This window comes from Chelonoidis abingdonii, chromosome 2, assembly GCF_003597395.2.
Source record: "Chelonoidis abingdonii isolate Lonesome George chromosome 2, CheloAbing_2.0, whole genome shotgun sequence".
Lineage (NCBI taxonomy): Eukaryota > Metazoa > Chordata > Testudines > Testudinidae > Chelonoidis > Chelonoidis abingdonii.
In genome coordinates, this window is record NC_133770.1 from 294,039 (window position 1) to 318,314 (window position 24,276).

General features: G+C 48.8%; 2 protein-coding genes across 11 annotated transcripts in view; one reads left to right on the forward strand and one right to left on the reverse strand.

The window, feature by feature from the left end:
* Nucleotides 1-1,822: 1,822 nt before the first annotated feature.
* CHPF2 (chondroitin polymerizing factor 2) lies at nucleotides 1,823-14,710 on the reverse strand. Of its 6 annotated transcripts, none has more exons than XM_032777708.2 (5): nucleotides 14,566-14,710; nucleotides 12,887-13,988; nucleotides 5,486-6,050; nucleotides 4,862-5,044; nucleotides 1,823-3,261 (listed from the first exon to the last, which is right to left on the reverse strand). In XM_032777708.2, exons 2-5 carry the CDS (start codon nucleotides 13,162-13,164, stop codon nucleotides 1,996-1,998), a joined length of 2,292 nt encoding a protein of 763 aa, XP_032633599.1. In that variant the 5' UTR covers nucleotides 13,165-13,988; nucleotides 14,566-14,710; the 3' UTR covers nucleotides 1,823-1,995. The 6 variants fall into 6 exon arrangements, with proteins under 6 accessions (XP_032633599.1, XP_032633600.1, XP_074918157.1 ...); XM_032777709.2 differs by having other exon boundaries at nucleotides 12,887-13,617; nucleotides 14,508-14,708; XM_075062056.1 differs by having other exon boundaries at nucleotides 12,887-13,810; nucleotides 14,566-14,700.
* A 2,373-nt stretch (nucleotides 14,711-17,083) lies between these two features.
* ABCF2 (ATP binding cassette subfamily F member 2) overlaps nucleotides 17,084-24,276 on the forward strand; it is a 43,063-nt gene continuing 35,870 nt past the window's right edge. For all 5 annotated transcript variants that reach the window (XR_004373374.2, XR_012655143.1, XR_012655144.1 and 2 more), the window contains exons 1-5: nucleotides 17,084-17,163; nucleotides 17,679-17,849; nucleotides 20,062-20,274; nucleotides 22,094-22,276; nucleotides 22,662-22,833. Coding sequence is in view for 2 of the 5 variants with exons in the window: in XM_032777711.2 (XP_032633602.1) it covers nucleotides 17,696-17,849; nucleotides 20,062-20,274; nucleotides 22,094-22,276; nucleotides 22,662-22,833 (722 nt within the window). In the remaining 3 variants the exon portion in view is untranslated. The remainder of the gene's footprint in view (nucleotides 17,164-17,678; nucleotides 17,850-20,061; nucleotides 20,275-22,093; nucleotides 22,277-22,661; nucleotides 22,834-24,276) is intronic.

Sequence of the window (24,276 nt, forward strand, 5' to 3'; positions counted from 1 at the left end):
ATAGAGTAACCCTACCCCTGTAGTGCTGTGTCATGAGTGGAGTGCGCACAGCAGCAGAGCTGCCATGGCAGCTATGCATCCTGCAGAGGAACCAGTCACGCTCCGGCCGCATGATCTGAAGGAGCAGGGCATCGTCCCTGCAGACGGCTCCTTTCCCAGATGAGCAAACAGCCTAGCTAGCAAGGTTAATCAAGTCAAAGGTCTGGAGCATCTGAGGAATAATATTCTAACACAGGGGTTCTCAAACTGGGGGTCGAGACCCCTCAGGGGGTCACAAGGTTCTTACATGAGGGCATCACAAGCTGTCAGCCTCCACCTCAAACCCGCTTTTCCTCCAGCATTTATAATGATGTTATAAACTAAAAGCACTTTTTATATATTTAAGGCAGAGTCTGACTCAGAGGCTCGCTGTGTGAAAGGGGTCACCAGTACAACAGTTTGAGAACTGCTGTTCAAACAGGTCTCCATGGGTATGGTGAAGCTCACATAAGCCCCAGTCTCAGTAGCTGGGCATCCCATTTACAGTGGATGAGGAGTTACCATCTATAACCACCACTGGATGAGTGAGGGGGGCTTGCTCTTGACAGCTATAGAGAAGGAGCGAAGTGGCAAGTGCATACCCCCTCATTTCAGGAAAAGGCCCAAGGAAAGGTTCTTTCCAACTGGAGAAGGGGTAGAGCACAGGAACAGCAGCCAGATACCAATTCAATGCTCAAAATTCAATCCCTCTTGGGATACCCTTGTGTACATCTGAAAAACTGCCACACCCTACGAAGCTTCAGAGAGAAGGGATTAGACACCATAGTAAAAAGCACAGTATAACAATCTAGATAGGACAGAAGAGAAGCAGCTAACGCATCACGTTATGCAGCCTGAATCAGGCTGCAGGGGGGTGGAGGGCAGCCATTCTAAGACTCGTATTCTAGTCACTTGTCCATATACCTTTGATCAGGCTCCCACTGTCCCAAAGTCATTACTCTATATGCCTGAACTCCCCCTATGCACGCTCTCCCAGGACTACATCCCCTTCCATGTGTGTTCACCAGCCATGTCTGGCTGCTGACAAACACACATCTGAATGGGACTAGGCAAGCGTTTGCTCAATCTCACTGGGTCCATTACTTCGGTGAGATATTTGACTTAGGTGGGTGAGGTAATATCTTTTACTGGAGCAACTTCTGTTGGCGAGAAACACAAACTTTCGAGCCACATGAAGTTCCTCTTCACCTGACAAAGAGCTCTGTTTGCCTCAAAAGTTTGTCTTCCTCACCCCCAGAAGATGGTCCAATAAAAGATATTACCTCACTCACCTTGTCTCTCTACTACCCTGGGAGTGACAGCTACAACTACACTGCATTTAAATTAGTTGACATTCAGATTTAGCATAGGTGAGGGCAGCTGGCAAAATTTTTTTCCCTCTCTGGGCTCTGAAGTGAACGTTCAGCATTGGCCTAGGAAAGCTGCATCTTAATAGACTGAAAGAACAGGAATCCCAAGAAGAACACACTACACTAACAAGCCAGGGTTCAAGAGGTGTTTGTGGGATTGCAGCAGTGAACACATCAGGGAATCCAAGTGTGTCAGAGAGAATGGGGAAAGTGCGTACATTAATATGCAGTCAAGGCATTCTTGTTCTGATTCAGGTCTCTTATTTACTCCCGTGGTACAGCACTTTGGGTGACCTTTATGGGGCCAAGTTTAGACTGCCCGTATTCTTATAGTTCCATCCCCCTCACGCCCACAACCCACTCTGTGGGAGTGTCACTGTACCATAGTTGTGAATGAGAAGAGACTTGTGATAATTTGTGAGGAACCAAGTTAATTTGCATGGGAAGAAACTTTAATCGCTTTTCCTATTAAACCAAATTTTCCAATTGCCCTGCCAGCCCCTAGGCCTCATGCACCCATCTTTCCCAGGGCAGGACTGGGGCTGGGAAGAGGGGTGGAAGGTGCAAGTATTAAGGTGCTGGGGAACCACTGGTAGCTTTGGGTCCTTCAGGTGCTATTGGCCTGTTCCTGCTCAAAGAGGGCCATGGCCAGGTGCGAGCGGGAGGAGAGCCCCTCCAGGTTACTGAGCACACAGCGGTGATACAGTTCCTCGCTCAGCCGGGGGTTGCAGCTCCTCAGCATATATTTCTGCACCAGCCCTGGCTCCACAGCCCGGAACAAGTGCAGGCTAGAGTAGCGAAGGAAGACATCAAATACTTCCATGCTCTCCAGGACTTCGTCCCGGTCCAGAATGTCAGCCGCCAGCTTGGTGCGTGCTGCCATGTAGTCAGAGTTATAGAAGCAAGCCTCAGCAAAGGCGTGACGGTCAAAGTGCCCATCCCTCAGGAAGTCGGTGCTGGAAGAGGAGGAGGCCTGCTCACCATGGTACATCAGCACTGGGTTGAACTCCTGGAAGTGCATTGGGAAGAAGACCTGCCAGTTGCTGATGGTGTTCATGCGGCAGCGATTCAGGAACTCTGTGTTAACCTCTGTCCAAACACTGGCCAAGAAGAAGAGAGTGTCCACAGGGTGCTTCTTCGACACTATGTCCATGAGCTTCACCTGGGATGGCACCTCGGTTTTGACACTGATCCAGGGGATTTTCACCTCTGCATAGCGTTTTTCCAGCTCTCCCACCATAGCTTTGACTCCAGCAAAGACATCCAGCTGGCTGACCCGCTGAGCATCATAAGGCTGGTAGATGAAGAGCAGGGTCAGCAGGGCATTGTCATGTGTATCCAGCGTGTTCATTGCAAACATGTCTAGGAAGTTGCTGACAAAGTCCAGCTCCTGCACCGTCAGGGGCAGCACCAGCTGCACACGTGTAGCCTCTGTCACATAGGGCATGGGGATGATCTCCACCTTGCTGAGGGGCCGCACTAGACTCACTCGCTTAGCCAGAACATGGCTGTGGCCCTTCTGGGTTACAGCCTCCAGCAAGAGGTCCAGCATGTACTCCATGCCCCGTGTGGGGTCAAAGCGCCGGTAGCCATTCAACAATTGTTGCTTGTAGAAACGAAGCTGGGGCTGGTAGCGGCTGTTGAGCTGCTGGAGTGCTGCCTCAATGATGTCACTAACATCGGCCTTGCTGGCTCCAGCCAGCTCACATTTGGGGGAGCCATCAGGGCAGGAGAAGAGGTGCTGCTCTGTGAAGTAGTCCCAACTGATCACCTCGAAGCGGGATTTGGGGACAAAGGGAGCATTGATGCCTATAGGCCATGTCAGCCCACCCTCGCGGGCTGGTGTCAGCGATGTCAGGTTCCTGATCTGCATCTGTGAAGAAAGTACACTCCTATTTATAGAATCATAGGTGTAGGGCTGGAAAGGACCTTGAGAAGTCACCTGGTCCAGTCCCCCACGCTGAGGCACGACGAAGTATACCCCTAGACCATCCCTGACAGGCATTTGTCCAACTTGTTCTTAAATACGTCCAATGACAGGGATTCCACCACCTTCCTTGGAAGCCTGTTCCAGAGCTTAACTACCCTTATAATCAGGAAGTTTTTTCTAATATCTAACCTAAATCTCCCTTGCTGCAGATATTAAGCCCATTACTTCTTGTCCTACCTTCAGTGGACATGGAGAACAATTGATCCCCATGCTCTTTATAACAACCCTTAACATATTTGAAGACTATCATCAGGTCCCCCCCCACCCCCGGTCTTCTTTTCTCAAGAGTAAATGTGCCTAGTTTAATCTTTCCTCAGGTTTTCTAAATATTTTATCCTTTTTATTGCTCTTATAGATTCATAGACTCTAGGACTGGAAGGGGCCTCGAGAGGTCTCTGAACTTTAATTTGTTCACATCTATCCTAAAGTGTGGCACCCAACACTGGGCACAGGACTCCAGCCAAGGCCTCACCCGTGCCAAGTACAGTGGGACAAATATCTCCCATGTGTTACACATGACACTCCTATTACTACACCCCAGAATATTAGCCTTTTCACAACAGCATCCCATTGTTGGCTCATACTGAATTTATAATCCACTATAACCCCCAGATACTTTCAGCAATACTACCACCTATTTTGTACTCTTCCATTTGATTTTTCTAACTCAAATTCTATCATGATTTGCCCCTGTTTTGTTTCCCTTTTATCTTCACCCAGACGCTTTCAACTTATCTGTCTCTTACCTCCTTGTGGACTCAGAACAAGTGTACGTATTCTCGATGTGTAATGCAACATTTCCCCCCTTTCTCCCCATCTTTCCTTCCTGAACAAGTTACACCCTCTATACCAATATTCCATTCATGAGATTTACCCCACCAAGGCTGATGCTCATTAACTCATAGTTTAGCTTGCTACTATTACACCCAGTTCTTCCTGTTTACTCTCCATACTCCTTGCTTTTGCATATAGACATCTATAGTGTTGAGCAGATTCCTTCACTCTTTTCCCTCTTGTTGTGCCTATGACCCTTTTGTAATTTTCATCCCCCACTCCCAACATCTAGTCCTCTTTTAAGGTCACCTTTTTTTATACCTACTTGTGGGCTTTTGTCAACTGCCTCCTTTGAATCTAATTTAAAGCCCTCCTCACTAGGCTGGTGAGTCAGTGTCTGATGATGCTCTTCTCCTGGAGAGGCAAGTGGTCTGGTCCCTCTTCCTGCCCCCCCTTCAACCCCAGAGGGGCAAATAGACTGATTCCGCCTCCCTACCTAGAGCTTCTTGAATTCCTAGTGGTGCAGGACAGTAGTGATTCTGATACCATACCCTCCTCATGCAGGGGCTATTTCCACAGAGGACTCTGCCACTGCCTAGCTGTCAGAGATTCTCTGTTCCCCCACAAACCCTGAAAAAGAGAGATCTAGTCTGACCTCACACTCCACCTCTGCCTCAGGTTCTCTGTCGGTATTCCCCCACCCAGATACCTGGAGTTGCTGGATCTCCTGGTAGGCTCTGTCCAGCTGGATCCTGCTGAAATGCTTGTGCAGTCGGTACATGAGGGTCCTCTCAGAGACAGGGTGCACAGTCAGCGCCACCTGGAAGTCCTCACCCTCCTCCTTCTCTAGGTCTGCATTTTTGGCCAGTTCATAGGAGTAGTAATGCTGGCCCTGAAATGGATGAGACTAGTTAGGAACCCTGGCACTCACACTGGGTCCTCCCTCCCGCACTCACTCACTCTGAAGGGGGTGAGACCCAGAGAGACAAACACTTGGGCACGGGAGTGGGTTTCACCCTCCACTCCTTACTTAATCTATCAGAGGAGAATCCAGATCTCCTTGTTCTTTCTTTCTATCCCAGGCTGCCTCCCACGCCCTTGAAAAATTGTGAAATAGATGAAATCTGACTAAATCTATTCTCTCATATGTCAGTCTAGCTCCACCTCTCAAGACTGGGCTCTTGTCCCATGCTGCCACCCTACACCTCCTTTCTTCCCAGTATTTCACAGCATAGGTTTTGGGGCACTCACCCCTTTGCCCTATGGCACAGGCATATGAGGGTATGGAGTCTATTGGGTTGAGGCTGTGCCCTAGCCCCTGGAAGGACAATACCTGGTGCTGGGAGACGCAGCTGATGCCCAGGAAGTCGATGATGCAGCGTCCCAGCCACTCATCTGGGCGCACACTGAGAATCTCATTACGGCAGCTGTCCAGATGCCGATGCAACTTAAGCAGCAGGCTCCGGGAAACCAAGTAGCCAAAGCCACCATGGCAGTAGCGGGCCTGTTCATCCCCCCCAATGAACTCCTCAGCCCGTCCCAGGTAAACATCCTGATTAATGCTTAGGTGTGTCACCAGGGCCTTGATCTGCTCGGCCTGGGCGTAGGTGTCATCCTGCATGACATAGAACCAGTCATAGTCACCCCCAAAGTGCTGATGGATGTAGCGTATGGTCTCATACATCAGCCAGACTGGGCGTTCGTCCCCATGTGACACCAGCGCCATACCATGGGGCACCTTGGCACTGCGCAACCCCGTAAAGTACAGCAAGTTTGGGAAGTGATGGGCCACTGTCTTGTTCACTGCCACAGCCAGTGTGTTCATGGTTGCCTTGGAGGTGAGCACAGCCACAAAGAGTCGTTCATGGAAACCCAGCTCTGTCTGGATATAGCGAGTCCTGCAGGGAAAAGTCATGGTTACAACACAAGCAGCTGGGAGAAGGGAAAGAAACAGATCTACCCTGTACTTGCATCAGAGGCAGAAGGGGCACCCACACCCACAGTTGATGTTTCAAGTAATCTGATTCCTTTCAAAGCTCTGACTCCGGGCTCAGCTGGACACATTACTAACGATCTCACATTTTTAAGACACCTTCCTACTTAATGGAAACCTAGGCCAGTTAGCATCCTAACACTTGTATCCAACTATACAGAGAGATGGCATCACCCACTAAATGAAAGACTGCTCTCTCTAGGCTGTGATGTAGCAGTGGTTTAACAGCCACAGAGCAATGCTGAACAACAGTTTAGGGCAGCGTTTCCCAAACTTTTTCAGCCATAGAACACTTTTTAGCCTATTACAGAACACTTATAATATTAGTTTGTAGTTGTTTGGTTTTTAAATAAAAAATTGTGTTATTTATGCTCAAATATATTTTATTTTATAAAACAAAGCAAAAATACAAATTTAAAATAACTTGAACTAACAATTTCTAACTGGAAAGCGTGTATAAAGTAGTATAAAAATCAAGTGCAAGAGTCAAAATTAAAAACAGAGTTCTACTTAAAAAAACCTGTTTTATATATTCACAAACACCAAACAAATTAGATTTTTACTAGAAAAATCTATTTTTATAAACAGAAATACAAATTTGGATTTAAATGGGATTGGTGTGTGTGTGTGTGTGTTTTTCTATCACAAATTTGCTTAAATATTAGGAATAATGCTGGAAAGTTGAATCCTCATGTCAGGCCCAGCATCAAGTCTATTCCTATATTTGTTTTTTTGTTCCAGTATAATACAAAAACCCTGTCTCACACAAATAAGTTGTAGCAAAAGGAAGGAGCACTCAAACTGCACATTTAGCCACATTAGGGTACTCTTCTATTAGGCTGCTCCAAAAATTATTCAGCGGAAGATCCTTAAACTTTTGTTTCAATCAGAGTCAGAAATTAAGTCAATTAGGTTTTCATAATTGTGCGCAGTAAAGCCGACTGGTTTGGCTGTAATTACAAACAGATTTCGAACCCAAGCATCATCATCATCAGTAGTTATAGGAAAATATTCTAATAAAGAGGCCTACAAGTCACGTAAGTGCTGTAAAATGGTGCTGGAAACTTCTTCATGGACTGCAGAATTTATTTCAGTCAGAAATTCATTTCTGTAGGGAAGAAGTCGAAGTTATTCTGTTCTACAGAAGATGCCCAGAATTGCAGTTTCTTTTTAACGACAAAATTTTATCTAATGTAGTAAAAAGTCACACTCTTTCCTTGCAGCGACAGATTAATTTCACTTAATTTTGCAAAAATATCTGCAAGATACGCAAGTCTCATTAGCCATGAGGAATTTGTCAGACAGTCATTAAAATTTTCGTCCTGAATTATATGAAGTGAAGAATACCAGTAGTTCACTATGAAGCTCAAAAAGCCTCACAAGCACTTTTCCTCTGGATAGCCACCTCACTTCCGTACGGAAAAGAAGTGCTTTGTGCTGACTACCCATTTCCTCGCACAAAATTTTAAATAACCTCGATTGAAGTGGTCAAGATTTGACAAAAATTGGTAATTTGTACTGCTCCATTGAGCACAATTTTCAGATATGCAGGTATTTTATTTTTTTTAAACTGCAAGTGCTTGTCTGTGTAGAACACAATGGCTCTTAGTGCTTTCTGGTGCTATACTTAGGATTTGCGTAACAGCTCCCTTCATCGTCCCGATCATTGCCCGAGCGCTGTCAGTACATACATCAATACATTTTCCCCAATTAATTTAATGCTTTCTGATAAAATTGTTGATGCAGTTGAATATTTCTTCTCCAGTTGTGCTGCTTTGCAGAGATTCACAGAAGACCAGGTCCTCTTCAACAGTAATATTAAATCTATATCGGACAAATACTAGTAGCACAGCAAGTCCTGAAACGTCAGTGGACTCATCTAGCTGCAATGAATACTCACGGCAAATTTTCAGTCGGCAAACTAGCTCTTTTCCTATGTCATTGGCGAGATCTTTAAAACGGCATGCAACAGTATTATTTCACAACTGTACAGAATCAATTTTTTTTACCAGACTGGTCGCTCAACATGCATGTTACAGTATCTTTCGCGCATGGCTTGATAAGCATTTCTCCAATAGTTTGAGCTTCTTCGGCAAGCGCTATACAGTAACTTACTCGATAAGATGCCTCTGTTGCACTTTCATTGTCTGTTTTAGCAATTTTAATCATCGAAAGTTTACAATTTCCAAGCGAGTCACGCTGCCCTTTGAAAAAAACTTATCTTTGTCTTTGTATTCAGCATGCTTGGTTTCCAAATGTCTACGAAGTTTAGCAGGAGCCAATGAACTGTTTGCTAGTATCTTCTTGCACACAATGCACTGCGCATCAGGAACATCTTTATTTCTGACATACGTAAAACCGAAAGACAAATAACTTTCATCATACTTTTGTTTCGGTCTTTTAAACACCTGTTTCTTCTTGTTTTTTGATATACTTCAGTGGAAATTCTTTCAGCTTGGACAACTCACTAGTATTAACAGATTTTTCAGCAACAAAAGACTGCAATTGTTCATCCTCACTTTGAAGTGTCACAATATTTTGCTTGTTTATTTCAGCCACAGTTGGAAGATCTTGCTTTTTGTTTCAAAGTTCCCTCTTTTAGCCACAAATCCATGGTGATTAGGTTTAGTAACAATATTTAGAAATACTGATTTTTGTCAAATTGTTTGTCACAAATATTTATATTGTTTCGACCAAAGCTAGTTTAGTTGTGCTTATTGCACACACGGTAAAGACCCACAGGTTTGAACTTGTTGAATGAATATGTTATATTTACCATGGCGTAAAGAGAATGGTGTGTGCATAGTGCTGCAGTTCACACAGTCTCGAGCAGAAGGGGTACGACGTCACTAACTGAAACGTGCCTGAAAGGGGTAAACGTCAACATGCTTGTGTGCCACATTCTATTTACGCCATGATATTCCATACAAAATCTATCAATAACTGGAAAAAGAGTTTTATGTTAAATTATAGTCATTCAAAAAGAGTTGTAAAGTATGCTTCAAATATGCCAAATCTGAAATTAAAAAAAATTTAAAGACTTTTTTTAATTACGATTTTTTCACGGAACACCTATTCACATCATGCGGAACACCAGTGTTCCGTGGAACACTGGTTTAGGGCAAGAAGTGAAGCTAACTACTGCATTCAATAGAAATTATAGGGGGCAAGTTCAAGAGGGCAAAATGCAAATATATGAGAGATCCTTGGATACCCTGGCGATCACATCTTGATTCCTGCAAAAGTACCACAGGATCTTTAATGACCACAAATGATCAAGATCTTGCTTTTATATCATATCTGAAAGATAGCAGTCTGGCAGCACTGATTCAGAGGCGAAACTGACCCCACGGGATCTACCCACCCAGCAGTACAGCACCCCTTAGTGCCACACGATAGCACTGGGATCAGCTCTCACTGAATGGAGAGTGCTCTCACTACCAAGCACCCCACACTGCTCCCTGCAGCCTCTGTTTCCTATCCAAGTACTAGGAACATAGAAATTGACAGACTGGATCAGACCCAAGGTCCATCTGGTCCACTATCCTGTCTCTGATGATGGCCAGCACCACAGGTTTCAGAGGAAACTGAAAGTAGCCTTTTAATCACTAGTAGTTTGACTGGTTTAAACTCTGAAGCATGAGGTTAAATACTTCTTCCAAAATTTATGTTAGCACTATAATAAGTTCGGCCTCATTGACATCCTGTGGCATTGTGTAAAAAGCATTTCTTTGATCAGTTTTGAATTTGCCACCTTTTAAATTAATTGAATGTCCTCTTTTTTCTTGTGTTTTGAGACAGGGAGAACAGAAGTTGCTGATCTCTCTTTAGACCCCTCATTATTTTATATACTTTAATCATGTCCCCACTTGTCTCCTTTATGAGGTAACAGTCCCAACTTTTCAGCCATTTTATAGGAGATTTTTTCCTCATCACCTAATCATTCTGGTCTTCCTTCTCTGAACCCCCTCTATTCTACAATGTGCTGCACATAGCATCCAGATGAGGTCATGTCACTGAGTTATAGAAATGCATTAATTTTTTATTATTCTCCATTCTATTCTTGATGTAACTGAACATCTTAAGTTTGCCTTTTTTGACTGCACCTGCTGACTGAGCAGAGATCTGCAGGCAGCTGTCTATAATGACACCAGGTTGCTTTCCCTGAATTGATTTTGAACTGTGTAAGTTATGAGTAGATTATTTTTCCCTGCAAGGTGTACTGCTTTGCAGTTAGCAACATTGAATTCAATTTTCCATTATGTTGCCCATTCATCTAGCTTGATACAGTCTCTCTGAAGTTCCTGATGATCTGCTCTGAAAAGACAGTTTTCCTTTGGAGAAACTGTGCTGGTTATACCCTGTCACATCATAATCTTTCAGCCGTTTTATTATACTATATTTAATTACAGTTTCAACCAGCTAACCCAGTCTGACCCTGTTTAGCCCGTAAGAGTTGATGGGACACACGTTAGACATAGGCAGTCACCTTCACGTCACAATGACTTGCTCATAAGTGACTAATAAAAATAACGAGGTCATCTTCAAATTTTGGTACTTTACTGCTCATCCCTATGGTTGGGTGTCTACCCAACACTATAATGAAAAGGGTTAAAACTGGAGCTTGAGAGTTCAATTAAAAAGTGCCTGGCCACACCTGCAGAGTGGGACAGTCACAACGACTGATATATCCTAACTGGCAGGGCCAGCTCCAGGCACCAGTGGAGCAAGCACGTGCCTGGGGCAGCACTACAGAGAGGCATTCCGTTCATTCTTGGGGCGACAGAATCTGGACAGCTTTTTTTTTTTTGTGCTTCGGCGGTTCAGGCGGCGGCAGTCTGAGTGGGTTTTTCTCATTTTTTTTGTGCTTCAGCAGTTCAGGTGGCAGAGTCCGAGCCTTTTTTCTGGCGCTTTGGGGGGCCACGGCAGTCTGAGTGGTTTTTTGTTTTTGCTTGGAGTGGCAAAAACAGTAGAGCCGGCCCTGCCAACTGGGAGAGGAACTGGGAGTCAGTATAAACAGAGGAAGTCTGTGGCAGAAGGGGTGACAGCTGAATTTAATACGAGGGGCTTAGTGAGTGTTTCAGGAAAGTGGGGTAACATTAAAAAAGCTCTACTACATTTTTTAAGGATACTCAGCAAGGTAAGAGAGTTAGTAGGTGATGATTATACTCAGTAGATGAGTCCACTTCACTATAACGCATAAGATGAAGAAGGGGGCTGCAGGGAGAGAGGTAGGAACTCTGCAGTTGCTCTCTGGGATCAGAGAATGGAAACAGCCCTGGCAGACATTCAATTGATGACTAAGGGAGGAATAAAAGATCAAGCCTAAGGAGGGTAGAAGGGGGGTTAAGCTTACACGTTTACTTCGGGATTTATTGGGGGATTCCAGGAGGGAGCACTGAGAGTCCTAGCCATGCGAGAAGGCTGAACTCAGGAAGGTTGTGGGACAGGCCTCCTGACAGGGTTAGTATGAAACAGTCCAACGAAACGGCAGCAAGAAGTTTGAGGGATTGAACCTTGACTTGCCTGCCTGAAACTCATTGTAGAAGCAGGCCAGGATTCCTCTACAACCACTGGTGAAGCCTCTAAGAAGGGAATAGATGACTGGAAGTCCTGAGGAAAGGGCATATGAACCACTGGGACCAGGACCAAATGCAACAGATTAGATCAGGGATTGGCAACCTTTGGCACGCGGCCCATCAGGGAAATCCACTGGTGGGCCGGGATGGTTTGTTTACCAGCAGCATCCGCAGGTTCAGCCAATTGCAGCTCCCACTGGCTGCAGTTCGCCGTTCCAGGCCAATTGGTGCTGTGGGAAGCGGCACAGGTTGAGGGATGTGCTGGCTGCTGCTTCCTGCAGCTCCCGTTGGCCTGGAACGGCAAATGACGCCAGTAGGAGCTGCAATCGGCCGAACCCACGGATGCTGCAGGTAAACAAACCGTTATGGCCCACCAGCGGATTTCCCTGACAGGCCGCATGCCAAAGGTTGCCAATCCCTGGACTAGATGGAGCAATTGGACATTTTATTTGTTGGGCTTTTTGCTACCCCAAAAGGTGTGGCAGTAAATTGGGACCTGGCCAGAGCTGAGTTATGGGAAGACAGAAACTGCAGGGCAGAGCAGTTATAAATAGGGGCCACCAATCAGGGAAGGTGCCTGCTATGCCACATCCGCTGATGAGGGGGCATGCCTGCCGTGAGTGCACTTTTCTACAAACTCTCCTTTCCAGAATATTAATAAATATATTAAACAATATAGATCCTAGGAGGGAACCTTAAGGCCCTTGCTATTAGCTTTTTGTCACAGTGAATATTGACTACTTATTCCTTCTCCATTTTTCCCCCCTTTCTCCTAGCCAGTGTTTGATCCATTTGAAGGCTTTGCCTCTCACCCCTGGACTATTTAATTTCTTCAGTAGCATTTTGAGACATCTTATCAAAGCCATTTTGAAGGTTCAACTAAGTTGTCAACTGCTTCTCCTTTATCAGCTACTTTTCCATTTTCAAAGAATTCTAATATCCTAGTGAGAGACAGACAATTTTCCTTTGGAGAAACAGTGCTGGTTATACCCTGTTACATTATAATCTTCCAGCTGTTTTATGATACTGTATTTAATTATAGTTTCAACCAACTAACCCAGTCTGACCCTATTTAGCCCATAAGAGCTGATGGGACCCATATGTTAGACATAGGCAGTCATCTTCACCTCACAATGACTTGCTCAAAAGGAGTGTCTCTTACCTGAGCACTTTCTTGTAAGGCTTGTTGGGGTCTCGGTAGTAGGGAACAATCCTGGGTTTGAAGTCTTCATCATTCTGGCTTGACCTTCCTCCAGCAACAGAGTCCTGCTTCATTTTCCCTGCAAACAGCCCATTATTTACCCCTGTGTCCATGCAAGGATCCTCCCCATCACTCTGGATCCAGGAGACACGCAGTAGACTTAGACTGCATCCCAAGGAGAGGCCCAGGATGAGTGGCAGAGCAGGCCGCAGGAAGGCAAGGAGAGTAGCCAGACGCATGGCAGAGCTATCATGAAACAATATGTAAAATCTTCAACAAGGAAGTATCTAGAATCACAAAAAATCTGGACAAAGGGAGATCTAGAAGCGCACCAGAACCTGAGAGAGCTAGAAAACAGTGATCCAGAAGCATGAGAGGCACGATTTCCCACTTAAAGGCAGTTGTAGGCCACAGATCTAGCCCAGTCATGGGTATATAACAGTGTCAGAGATAAACCAGAAAGATCAGAGAATTTGGCAATATAGCTCATGTTGAAAAGAGAATTAAATGAGCCCCAGGTAGTGTCCATGCCTGGAGATGTGGCAAGTCATTCCCAGCTCCTTGACAGGTGAGGCAGAGAGGGCTCCAGCACTGAGATCTGTGAATCCAGTCAGCTCCCGGGACTTCAAGATACAAACACTTCTCACATGGGATGGAATCAGAAAGTTTCCTGAACTTCCACGTACAGGAGCCTTAAGAGCAGAGGGAGAAAGAAACCAATGCTCGGGTCCCCTGGAATAACATCTGGCAACATGAAACACTGACTCTTTGTAGCTGGTGGACAGTATCTCAGTGGTGACTCAGGCTAATAGCACGAGAGCCTGTCCCACCTGCTTGTTTCTTGGTTCCCAGCTGCTGCACTTTTGATGGTCCCATCCAGGCTACCTAGAGAGAGGGAAACTGAGCAGCCAGGACTGAATCTGCCTCAGTGACAACTGTGCAGACTCAGATTAAGGTTAGGATACCCTGAACTCCAGAGCTAGGATTACCATTCACCCCCTGCTGGAAAAGAGGTCAGAGGCTCCATTTCCGAGACAAAGGCAGGGAGATTGGCCAGTGCTTCCTGCAGTGGGAAAAGATGAGCACCTTAGCAGAGGTAGTGGAGGGACATGGGCTACAGGGGATTTTCCCCTTAAGGTACAAGTTCCCGTGCAGCCCCAGGCTGGGGGAACTGGCTGGGTGAGGCTATTGGGCTTTCTACCCCTAAAGCCTATGTTCCAGTGCAACTCTTATTGAACAAACGTGGTCAACAGAACGAGCATCAGCACCCAGGCCTTGGAGCTGGCAGCTTCATCGGAGAGGCAGACGATGGACTAGGGCCCGGAGAAAGCGTCCTCCTCTCTTCCCTAGAGCGCCTCCAGGCAGGGCTGAATCCCGCCGGCAAGAGGAGGCGTGTCCTGCCGCGGCCTGGGCGATACAGCCCGAGGGAGGGGGCTGGAGGGGTCCCAGTCTCACGGACACGATGGGGCGGCCCTGCTCCAGCAGAGGAGAGGGGGCGAGGGAAAGCTCCGCCTGGCCCGCAGCCCAGCGCCTGGCCCCCCCGCCTGCGTAGCGGTGCCCGGCTGGGGCCGCTTCCCGGTACCTGTCAGAGGCTCCGCCCGCGGCAGCCCAGGCCCGGCGCCGCTCCCTGGCTCACTCGCCTCACACGGGCGCTGTGTCGGCCAGGCAGCAGCAGCCCCGGGGGCTGGGTCAGGCCAGTGCGCCAAGGGCTGCCAGCTCAGCCGCCTCATGCCAGCCCTCTCCGTCCCCCTGCGCCTTCCTCTTCCGCTCTCTATGGTCTCTCGCTTGCCCCTCTGCACGCCGGACCCTGTCCGCTCCTCCGCGCTCTATGGTTCGGCACGCATGCGCACAGCTCATCCCCGGAGCGGCCTCCGCCGCCGCGGCGACCCCGCTGCTGCGGTGCCCAGCCTGCTCGCGCTTGTCCTGCCCCGGACGCGGCTCGTGCGAGGCCGCAGCCTCGCCCAGTTCCCACCGCCCCGTGCCCGGGCAGGGCCTTGTGGCAGCCCGGCCGGACCGGCCATGACAGCAGCCCTAGTTCAGCGCGGCAGAGTGGGGCGGTGTAGCGAACCGTCCGGACTCCAGCCCCAGGGGCCGATGTGCCCCGGGACTGTCCGGGAGCAATAGCTCCCATCGCTGCCCCTGCAGGGACCCTTGCTCTTTAGCTCCCGCTGCTGTCCGTGCTGGCCAGCGTCTGCATTAGCCGGGCCACTGGGGGGATTCCATCAATTTGTGTGTTCCAGGCCATAATTCCCAGGACAGGAGTCGGGGTGGGTGAATGCTATTGCCAGCAGCTGAAGCTGCCATGCAGATTGATAGCGCCCCTGTGAAGTCTCACAAAAGACAAGGAAGTGTTTCATGGGAATGGAATCTTGACACATCTACACTCAGCAGGAAAATGCCCCATCACAATTTGCGAGACCCTGTCTCTTCCTCCCCGATGCAGTCTCCCTCCTCTCCAAGGGAAGACACCAGTCCCATCTTCAGGTTTTTACCATAAGCCTTCTGGGGGCAGGAACTGCCTTTTGTTTTCCAGATGTACAGCACCTGGCACTGGGGGGGTCTGGGCCCATAACTCAGAGGGCTGGTGGGCACTAAGCTAATGGAAATAATAATAATAAAGCAATGACAAAAGCAAACACAGGCTTCTACCTGATCCAAGAGGTATCAATCTGCTACCCCATATGACCCCATCCTGGGCATGTGTTACCCCACACGCTGTGTGACCGCATTTTGGGTTCGTCTTTCCCCTCTCCCAAGGCATTGCTCTGACACCAACCAGCATTCAGGAACGATCAGTTTTATGTGCATGAGACACATTTCCAGGGGGAGGAATCAGTCCTTAATTACTAATGAAAGAAGTGCTAGAGCTCAAGAATTTTTTTACTTTCATAACTGACATGGCAAGCCTGGAGGTGCCAGGGCTCTGAACTGCCAGCCCTGGGAGTGCCGGGCTCTGAACTGCCCGGCCCGGAGGTGCCGGGCTCTGAACTCCCAGGCCTCGAGGTGCCGGGGCCATGAACTGCCAGTCCTGGAGGTGCCGGACTCTGAACTGCCAGGCCTGGAGGTGACAGGGCTATGAGCTGCGAAGCCAGGAGGTGCTGGCACTCTGAACTGCCAGGCCCAGAAGTGCTGGGGCCATGAACTGCCAGGCCTGGAGGTGCCGGGGCTCTGAATTGCCTGGCTCAGAAGTGCCGGGGCTCTGAGCTGCGAAGCCCGGAGGTGCCGGGCTCTGAACTGCCAGGCCCGGAGGTGTTGGGCTCTGAGCTGCGAAGCCCAGAGGTGCTGGGCTCTGAACTGCCAGGCCCAGAGGTGCCGGGGGTCATGAACCGCCAAGCCCAGAGGTGCCAGGGCTCTGAACCACCAGGCCTAGATGTACCAGGGCTCTGAACCGCCAGGCCCAGAGGTGCCGGGGCTCTGAACCGCCAGGCCTAGATGTACCAGGGCTCTGAACTGCCAGACCCGGAGGTGCCAGGGTGTGAACCGCCAGGCCCAGAGGTGCCGGGCTCTGAACCACCAGGCCCGGAGGTGCAGGGGCTCTGAACCGCCAAGCCCGGAGGTGCCGGGGCTCTGAACCACCAGGCCTAGATGTACCAGGGCTCTGAACCGCCAGGCCCAGAGGTGCCGGGGCTCTGAACCGCCAGGCCTAGATGTACCAGGGCTCTGAACCGCCAGGCCCAGAGGTGCCGGGGCTCTGAACCGCCAGGCCTAGATGTACCAGGGCTCTGAACTGCCACGCCCAGAGGTGCAGGGGCTCTGAACCGCCAGGCCCAGAGGTGCCGGGCTCTGAACAGCCAGGCCCGGAGGGGATGGGGCCATAAACTGCCAGATCCAGAGAGGATGGGCCATGAACTGCGCAGCCCGAGGTGCCGGGGCTCTGACCTGCCAGGCCTAGACATGCCGGGGCCACAACCTGCCAGACCCGGAGGGGCCGGGGCTCTGAGCTGCGAAGCCCAGAGGGGCCGGGTGTGGCGCTGCTGGGCTGTTTATTGGTGAGAAGCCGCGAAACCAGGTACTACATTTCCCAAGGGCCCTGGGGCTCGGCGCGGTGCATGTTGGGAGTCGGAGGCCCGTCTAGGCCAGTCTCTTCTGACTCTATTTCCCAGAGTGTCATGAAGCCCGGCGAGACGTGACGTTTCACGTGGCGATTGGCGGTAGGGCCGGAGGGGGCGGAGCGTGCGCACGCGGTGGCAGCAGTTTTGTTGCGACAGACAGAAAAGCGCGGAGGAGCCGGCCGGCCGGTGAGGCGCGCGCGGCCGGGGGAAGTTGTTTGGGCCTTACGAGCATCCGGCCGCTGCTTCGCCGGTGCCTCCGGGCGAGCTGAGGCCCGGCCCCCGCCTGTTGGAGCTGGGGGTCAGCGGCGGCCCTGCGCCTCCCGGCAGCTGCTCCGCGAGATCGGAGACAACAGGGCGCCCTTCACCGCGGCGCCGCTCCGCCTCGCCAGCAGCCGCGCTCTGGCCCCTCCCAGCGCCCGCTGCACCCCCGCAGCCCGCGGTCTGCCGGCCACGTGCCGGCCTGGCCGCAGCTGAGGAGCCGAGCGGCCCTTCTCGGGGGGCTGCGGGTGACCTCGGAGTAGTGGGGGTGATGGACTCGCTCTGAGGTTGAGTTCAGAGGTGGGAGAACCCGTAATCCAGGAATCTGCGACTAGGCCAGAGTTAAGGGGGTGTAAATTGTAATGGGAGCCCGGGAAAGGGTCTGTGCCAGGCCTTTGCTTCTGTCTAATGGGGTTCTTCCATCTCCTTTGCAACTGTACTAGGGCTGTGACCTGTAACCATGCCCTCTGACCTGGCCAAGAAGAAGGCGGCCAAGAAGAAAGAGGCAGCCAAAGCTCGCCAACGGCCGAAGAAAACCCCAGAAGAGAATGGGGATGCTGAGACTGAGCAACAAGAGATGAAGAATGAGGAGGCCAATGGGACAGAAGGGTCAGGTGAGAAAGGAGCATTTTATGTTGGACTGTTTCCTTTCACTGGGTAGCTGAGCTTGTCAGGTGCCTCCCAGCTCAGCACTGTCTGTGCCGACAGTGTTTAACTGCAGGGCTTGGCACTTCAGAGCCCCGGCACCTCTGGGCTTGCTGCATCAGTTATGGATGTAAAAAAACTGCTTGAGCCCCAGCATCTTTTTTATTATAAATTAAGCACTGTGTCCTGCTCTCTTGCAGCTTGGGTTTTGTCCAGCTGACTGGTTCAAGGAACCCTCCACTTCTGTGGAGGTCAGATACTGGCATTTGAGCGGCACAGGATATTTGGCAGAATTTCTACAACATTGTATCTTATGGAGTTAGCTTGGTTGCTTGTACATGTGCTTCTGTCTCAGGAGCATATAAGACAACAAAAAATGATAGATAGCAAAGGTGCTGAACTGGATTATGCTAGAAACTAACCCCAGAGTATTAGATCCCTATCAGTGAAAATATCTCGGATCCTTAGCTCATGCTGTACCCTGATAATACACTGTCCAAAACCGCCATCTATATCTAACTGGTAAGAAGGCTCCCTCCATTTCCCTTGGACAGTCATCTGGATGCAGTTCATGGGTTCGTCACCTACAGGCAGGACTACAGCAACTCTTCCTACTTGGGTGTAGACTAGGACCTTGCCTACACTAAAGGGAAAAGTCGATCTAAGCGACTGAGCTTGGGTTTTGTGAATAGTGTAACTCAAATCAACATAGCTTAGATCTACTTACTGCGGGGTCCACACTACGTGAAATCGAGTCTTCTCGATCAGGTGGAGTACAGGAGTCCACGGGAGAACGATTAGTGGTCGATTTAGCAGGTCTTCACTAGACCTGCTAAATTGACCACTGATGCATCGATCGCCACAGCGTGGATCTTCCGGTAAGTGTAGACAAGCCCTAAGACCTTACAGAGTAGCAACAGCTGGTGCTGTTGTGGCAGCATGCCACAGAAGCAGATGTATTGCAGACTTCCATGGCATACAGTTGCTTTGATCTGCACTGGTTCTCTGCTGCTACTGGAAGTGCTCTGGGGTTTGGGGTTTCTTATTTTCAGTCTATTAGCATATAGTCCTGAGCTGTGTTTTGACTGTCTCTTCATGAGATGTATCTGGCACACCAAGACTAGCAGAGTTTGGATAGCTTGATGAGAGAGATCTTTCCCATAGGGGACCATTGGCCTGGTATTTCCGTGTAGAGGAAACAGGGAAGATTCCTATCTTTGCAGTAGTGTGTTGGCTTTACAACAGATGTGGAACAGAAGGAAACAGGGTTCTTCTTGAGATGGTATGCCAGCAGGGCTGTAACCACGGCAGGGTGCAAAGCTGGGGGGTGGTGGAAAAATGACAGCAATAAACATGAGGGGGTGAAAATGTGCTTGCTCGACTGAGGCATTAAAATGCCTAGTTACATTTCTGTATGCCAGGCAGTCGTGGTACCGGAATCCCATGGAGTAGGCTGTACTGTAAAGTACTTCTTTTCTGTATAGTTGCCGGGGACCATCCCACATCTGTGCAGCATGCAAAAATATTCTGGGGGGATAAATCTGTTAGAGGTGCCATCATCCAGTGGTCAGGGCACTAAACTGGGACCTGAGAGACTTGGGTTCTTTTACTGGCTCTGCCACTGACCTGCTCTGTGGTCTTGGGCAAGTCACTCCCTCTCCTGTCTCTTCCCCCTTCCACCTTTTATCTGTCTAGTTGAGCAAGCAAAGGTGAGACTAATGCTCAGTGGCGTTTCTGCCTGTCTGTAATGTGGTGCCTTTTTGAAGACCCCATGCGATCAATTCCAAAACTTCAGGGAATGTTCTGGGCATCAGTGGGAAGAACCCTATTGATTTTGCTGACAGTTGGAAAACCTACACATCTGAAAAGCCTGATTTCCACACAATGCCCCCTATGGTGCTGTAGGCAGAGGAACACCTTGACATCAGGTAATTCAGCCAGTCATTACTCACCAATTGATTTGCATACTTCAGTCCCATTGGGTGAAGTGAATCAGCAAATGAAACTGCACTAAACATGGTGACTCTGCCTGCTTAGCTGAGCAAGTGAGCTGCCTCTGGTCCTGGGGAATAGTGCTGGGGCTGGGGAAGACCCCCACATCATTTTGGGTGCTGGGGGTGGAGTGAGGGCTGCTATGGGGGCCATGGGTTAGTCCTTGTGTTTTGGCCTGTCCGCATGCAGAGTTAGATGCTTTGACGAAAGAGCTGGAGGACTTTGAGCTGAAGAAAGCAGCTGCTCGCGCTGTCACTGGGGTGCTGGCCTCCCATCCGAACAGCACTGACGTGCACATCATTAACCTCTCGCTGACCTTCCATGGACAGGAGCTGCTGAGCGACACAAAACTCGAGCTGAATTCAGGGCGTCGCTATGGGCTTATCGGGCTCAATGGGATAGGTGAGATTGGGGAGTGCTGTGTGCATGTGGGGCGAGAGTTTCTCAGTGCTGTTTTGGGGAAACGATGCTCTGGGGGGTGTCAGTGAACTGGTGGTGAGCTGCAGGATGCAAAACCTCAGTGATGCCGGAGAGAGGAGCAGGAAAAAACAGCGAGACTCAGCCGGGGCAGTGCAGCAAGTACACCTGGGCACCTGCCCTTACCCCAGGGAGATCCATGGGGGAGTAAAACGGGGAAGGAAGCTAGATGGATTTGCGTTGCAGTTTTCTGTTGTGTATTTAGCAGCATTGGTGTCACAGTGCAGGGAGGTCATGGTGACCATGATTCCCTTCTTGAAATCCTGCCCGCTCTTGGCTTCTTTGACTCTGTCCTCTCCTGGTTCTACGCTTACCTCTCTAATGGAGGAGCCTGCTCCTCTGTCTTCCAACGGTTCCCTGTGGTTTCCACAGGGCTCTGTCCTTGATTTCTCCTCTTCTCTCTCCACCTTATTTCTGGGTAATCTCCTATGCAAATACAAATTCAGCTACTATCTCTATGGATGATTCACCTCTCTACTCCAGACCTGTCTCTTTCTGACCAAGCTTAAAACCTCAGTCTGTCTCTTAGACATGTCTGTGTGGATGTCTAACCATCAGCTCGAGCTTAACATGGGTAAAACAGAGCTCCCGATCACCCTCCCTGCTATCTTTTCTGATCACTATAGACAACACCACCCCCTGCCTGTCACTAATGCTCATAACCTGGGAGTCACATTGGAATCGGACCTCTCTCTAGGTCTTCATGTCCAGGATGTATCTAAATCTGTCTGATTCTTTCTCCATAATATCTAAGATACGGTCTTTCCTATGCATCCTCACAGCTAAAATTATCTTCCAAGCTCTCAGCATCTCGCTTCTTGATGACTGCAACATCCATCTCTCTGTTCCTGACAAATGTAGTGTTGCCCTACTAATACCCATTCAGGATACTGCTGACTTTCCTAGCCTGTCACTTTGACTATGTCAGCCTTCTCCTTGAATTCCTCCACGGGCTCCCCCTTCTCTGTCATCTCAAACAAACTGCTTGTATTCACTTTCAAGCCACATCATGGTTAGTCCCAGGTCTAGCTATCAAATATGTGAAGATATACCTATCTCCTAGAACTGGAAGGGACCTTGAAAGGTCATCATGTCCAGTCCCCTGCCTTCACTAGCAGGACCAAGTACTGATTTTTTTGCCCTAGATCCCTAAATGGCTCCCTCAAGAATTTAACTCACAACTGTGGGTTTAGCAGACCAATGCTCAAACCACTGAGCTATCCTTCCCCACTATTATTTCTCTGTTTGATACTTGCCTCTGATCATTCAATGCCAGCCTCCAATGTCCACTTGTTACATTTTCTAACACCTTTGTGCTTTCTCCCAGGCTGCCCCACATGTTTGGGAGATGCTTCCCATAAATATCTGCAGAGGTGCCTCCTTATCTACTTTCCAGACTATCCTTAAAACTCTCCTTTCCGATGATCCTACATAAAACTTGACAGTAAGTCTGCTAGTGTGCAGACACCACTGCCTATCATGCTGATCAATATTGTCTTATTGTTTCTTCGTGCTCCCCTGTCCATACCTATCTGTTGTTTCTTGCCTTACATTTAGACTGTGAGCCCCTCGGGGCAGGAACTGTCTTTTTGTTCTGTTTGTACGGTACCTACCACAGTAGGTTCCTGATTTGAGTAAGGCTCCTAGGTGCCATGGTAATTCACATCGTAATAACTGCACTCACCTCCAATGCGAGACGATAACAGAAGGGTGTTTGTCTGCCTGCCTGCCTGCCTGCACATAGGAAAGTCTATGCTCCTGTCTGCTATCGGGAAGAGGGAAGTGCCAATCCCAGAGCACATTGACATCTATCACCTGACCCGGGAGATGCCTCCTAGTGAGAAGACGCCACTACAGTGTGTGATGGAGGTGGATACAGAGAGGGCCATGCTAGAGCGGGAAGCTGAGCGACTGGCTCACGAGGATGGTAATGCTCGAGGCGGTGATTCCTTTAGGCAGGGAATCCCCCTGGGGGAAGGGAGCTCTTACTCAGGCTCTTTACCAAAGCTTTCACAGGGCATGAAGCCTGACTCTGCTGCCAAACAATAGCTGGAGACTTCTGGGGAGCACTACTCCTTCTCCAGCAACACAACAGCTCCTGCCATTCAAACCAGAGTAGAGCTTGCTTCCCTGGAGCTTTCTGTGGGGTCCCTGCCTTGGGAGGGGGTTTGTGAACCAGGGGGCAGAGAGGTAACCCATAGCAGCTGCAGACAGCGGTGATGAGGGACATATGTGGAGAGTGGGACACTGGTGGGGACTCAGACTGGTGGGGTGCTGGTGCGGGTGCTGACTGGAAAAGTCTTCTCTTGCAGCAGAGTGTGAGAAGCTGATGGAGCTGTATGAACGTCTGGAAGAGCTAGATGCCGATAAGGCAGAGGTGCGGGCCTCACGGATCCTGTACGGTTTGGGGTTCACTCCAGCCATGCAGAGGAAGAAGCTGAAAGATTTTAGTGGTGGCTGGCGAATGAGGGTGGCTCTCGCCAGGTGAGTGCTACACTAAGTGTTCCCTCTTCTCTGTGCCTCCACTGTAGCAGCTTGGAACAGATCTCTAGGGAGGTGGTGGGAGTTGCTTTCTGGACATCCACCCTCCAAGATGGGCTTGGGGAAAGTATTTGAAGACCGCTATTAAAAAGATGCAGAAAAATTGTTGTCTCTTGGCACAGAGGGCAGGACAAGAGGAAGTGGGTTCAAACTACATGATAGCAGATTTAAATTAAATCTCAGGAAAAAAAATTCTTAACTGTAAGAACAGTAGAATAATGGAACAAATTTAGGGAAGTCATGGAATCTCCTTCAATGGAAGTTTTCAAAAAGAGGCTGAGTAGCCTCTGTCTTGCATGGCTTAGACACTACAAATGGTGCATCTTGGTAGAGGTTAGAGTAGATGACCTTTTGCAGTCCTTTCTAACCCTATAGTTTTATGATGCTCCATGTTTCAATTATCCCCATATTGAGTGGGTACATGTCACCTCAGGATGAAATGCAGAGAGACAAAATTTCTCAATACTTTAAATGACTGCTTCTTGGAGCAGCTGGTACAGGAACCCATAAGGGGAGAGGCAACTCTCAGTTTAGTCCTGAGTGGAGCGCAGAGTCTGGTCCAAGAGGTAACTATAACAGGACCGCTCAGAAATAGTTACCATAGTACAAGAACTTTTAACATTCCTGGGGTGGGAAGAACACCTCAACAGCCCAACGCTGTGGCATTTAACTTCAGAAAGGGGAACTATGCAAAAATGAGGAGGTTAGTTAAACAGAAATTAAAAGGTACAGTGACTAAAGTGAAATCCCTGCAAGCCGCATGGACACTTTTCAAAGACACCATAATAGAGGACAAACTTAAATATATACCCCAAATTAAAAAACACAGTAAAAGAACTAAAAAAGAACCACCGTGGCTTAACAACCATGTAAAAGAAGCAGTGAGAGATAAAAATGCATCTTTTTAAAAAGTGGAAGTCAAGTCCTAGTGAGGTAAATATAAAAGGAGCATAAACACTGCCAAACTAAGTGTAAAAACATAATAAGAAAAGCCAAAAAGGAGTTGTCATAATTATAAAGGGAAGGGTAACAGTCCTCCTGTGTACAATACTATAAAATCCATCCTCGCCGGAGACACCAAAATCCTTTTACCTGTAAAGGGTTAAGAAGCTCAGGTAACCTGGCTGACACCTGAACCAAAGGACCAATAAGGGGACAAGATACTTTCAAATCTTAGTGGGAGGAAGGCTTTTGTTTGTGCTTTTTGTTTTGGGGGTTGTTCGCTCTTGGGACTAAGAGGGACCAGACATCAATCCATGCTCTCCCAATCTTTCTGGGCAACAAAATTGGGCAACAAAATGGCAAATGAAATTTAGTGTGGATAAATGTAAAGTAATGCATGTTGGAAAAAATAACCCCAACTATACATGCAGTGTGATGAGGGTT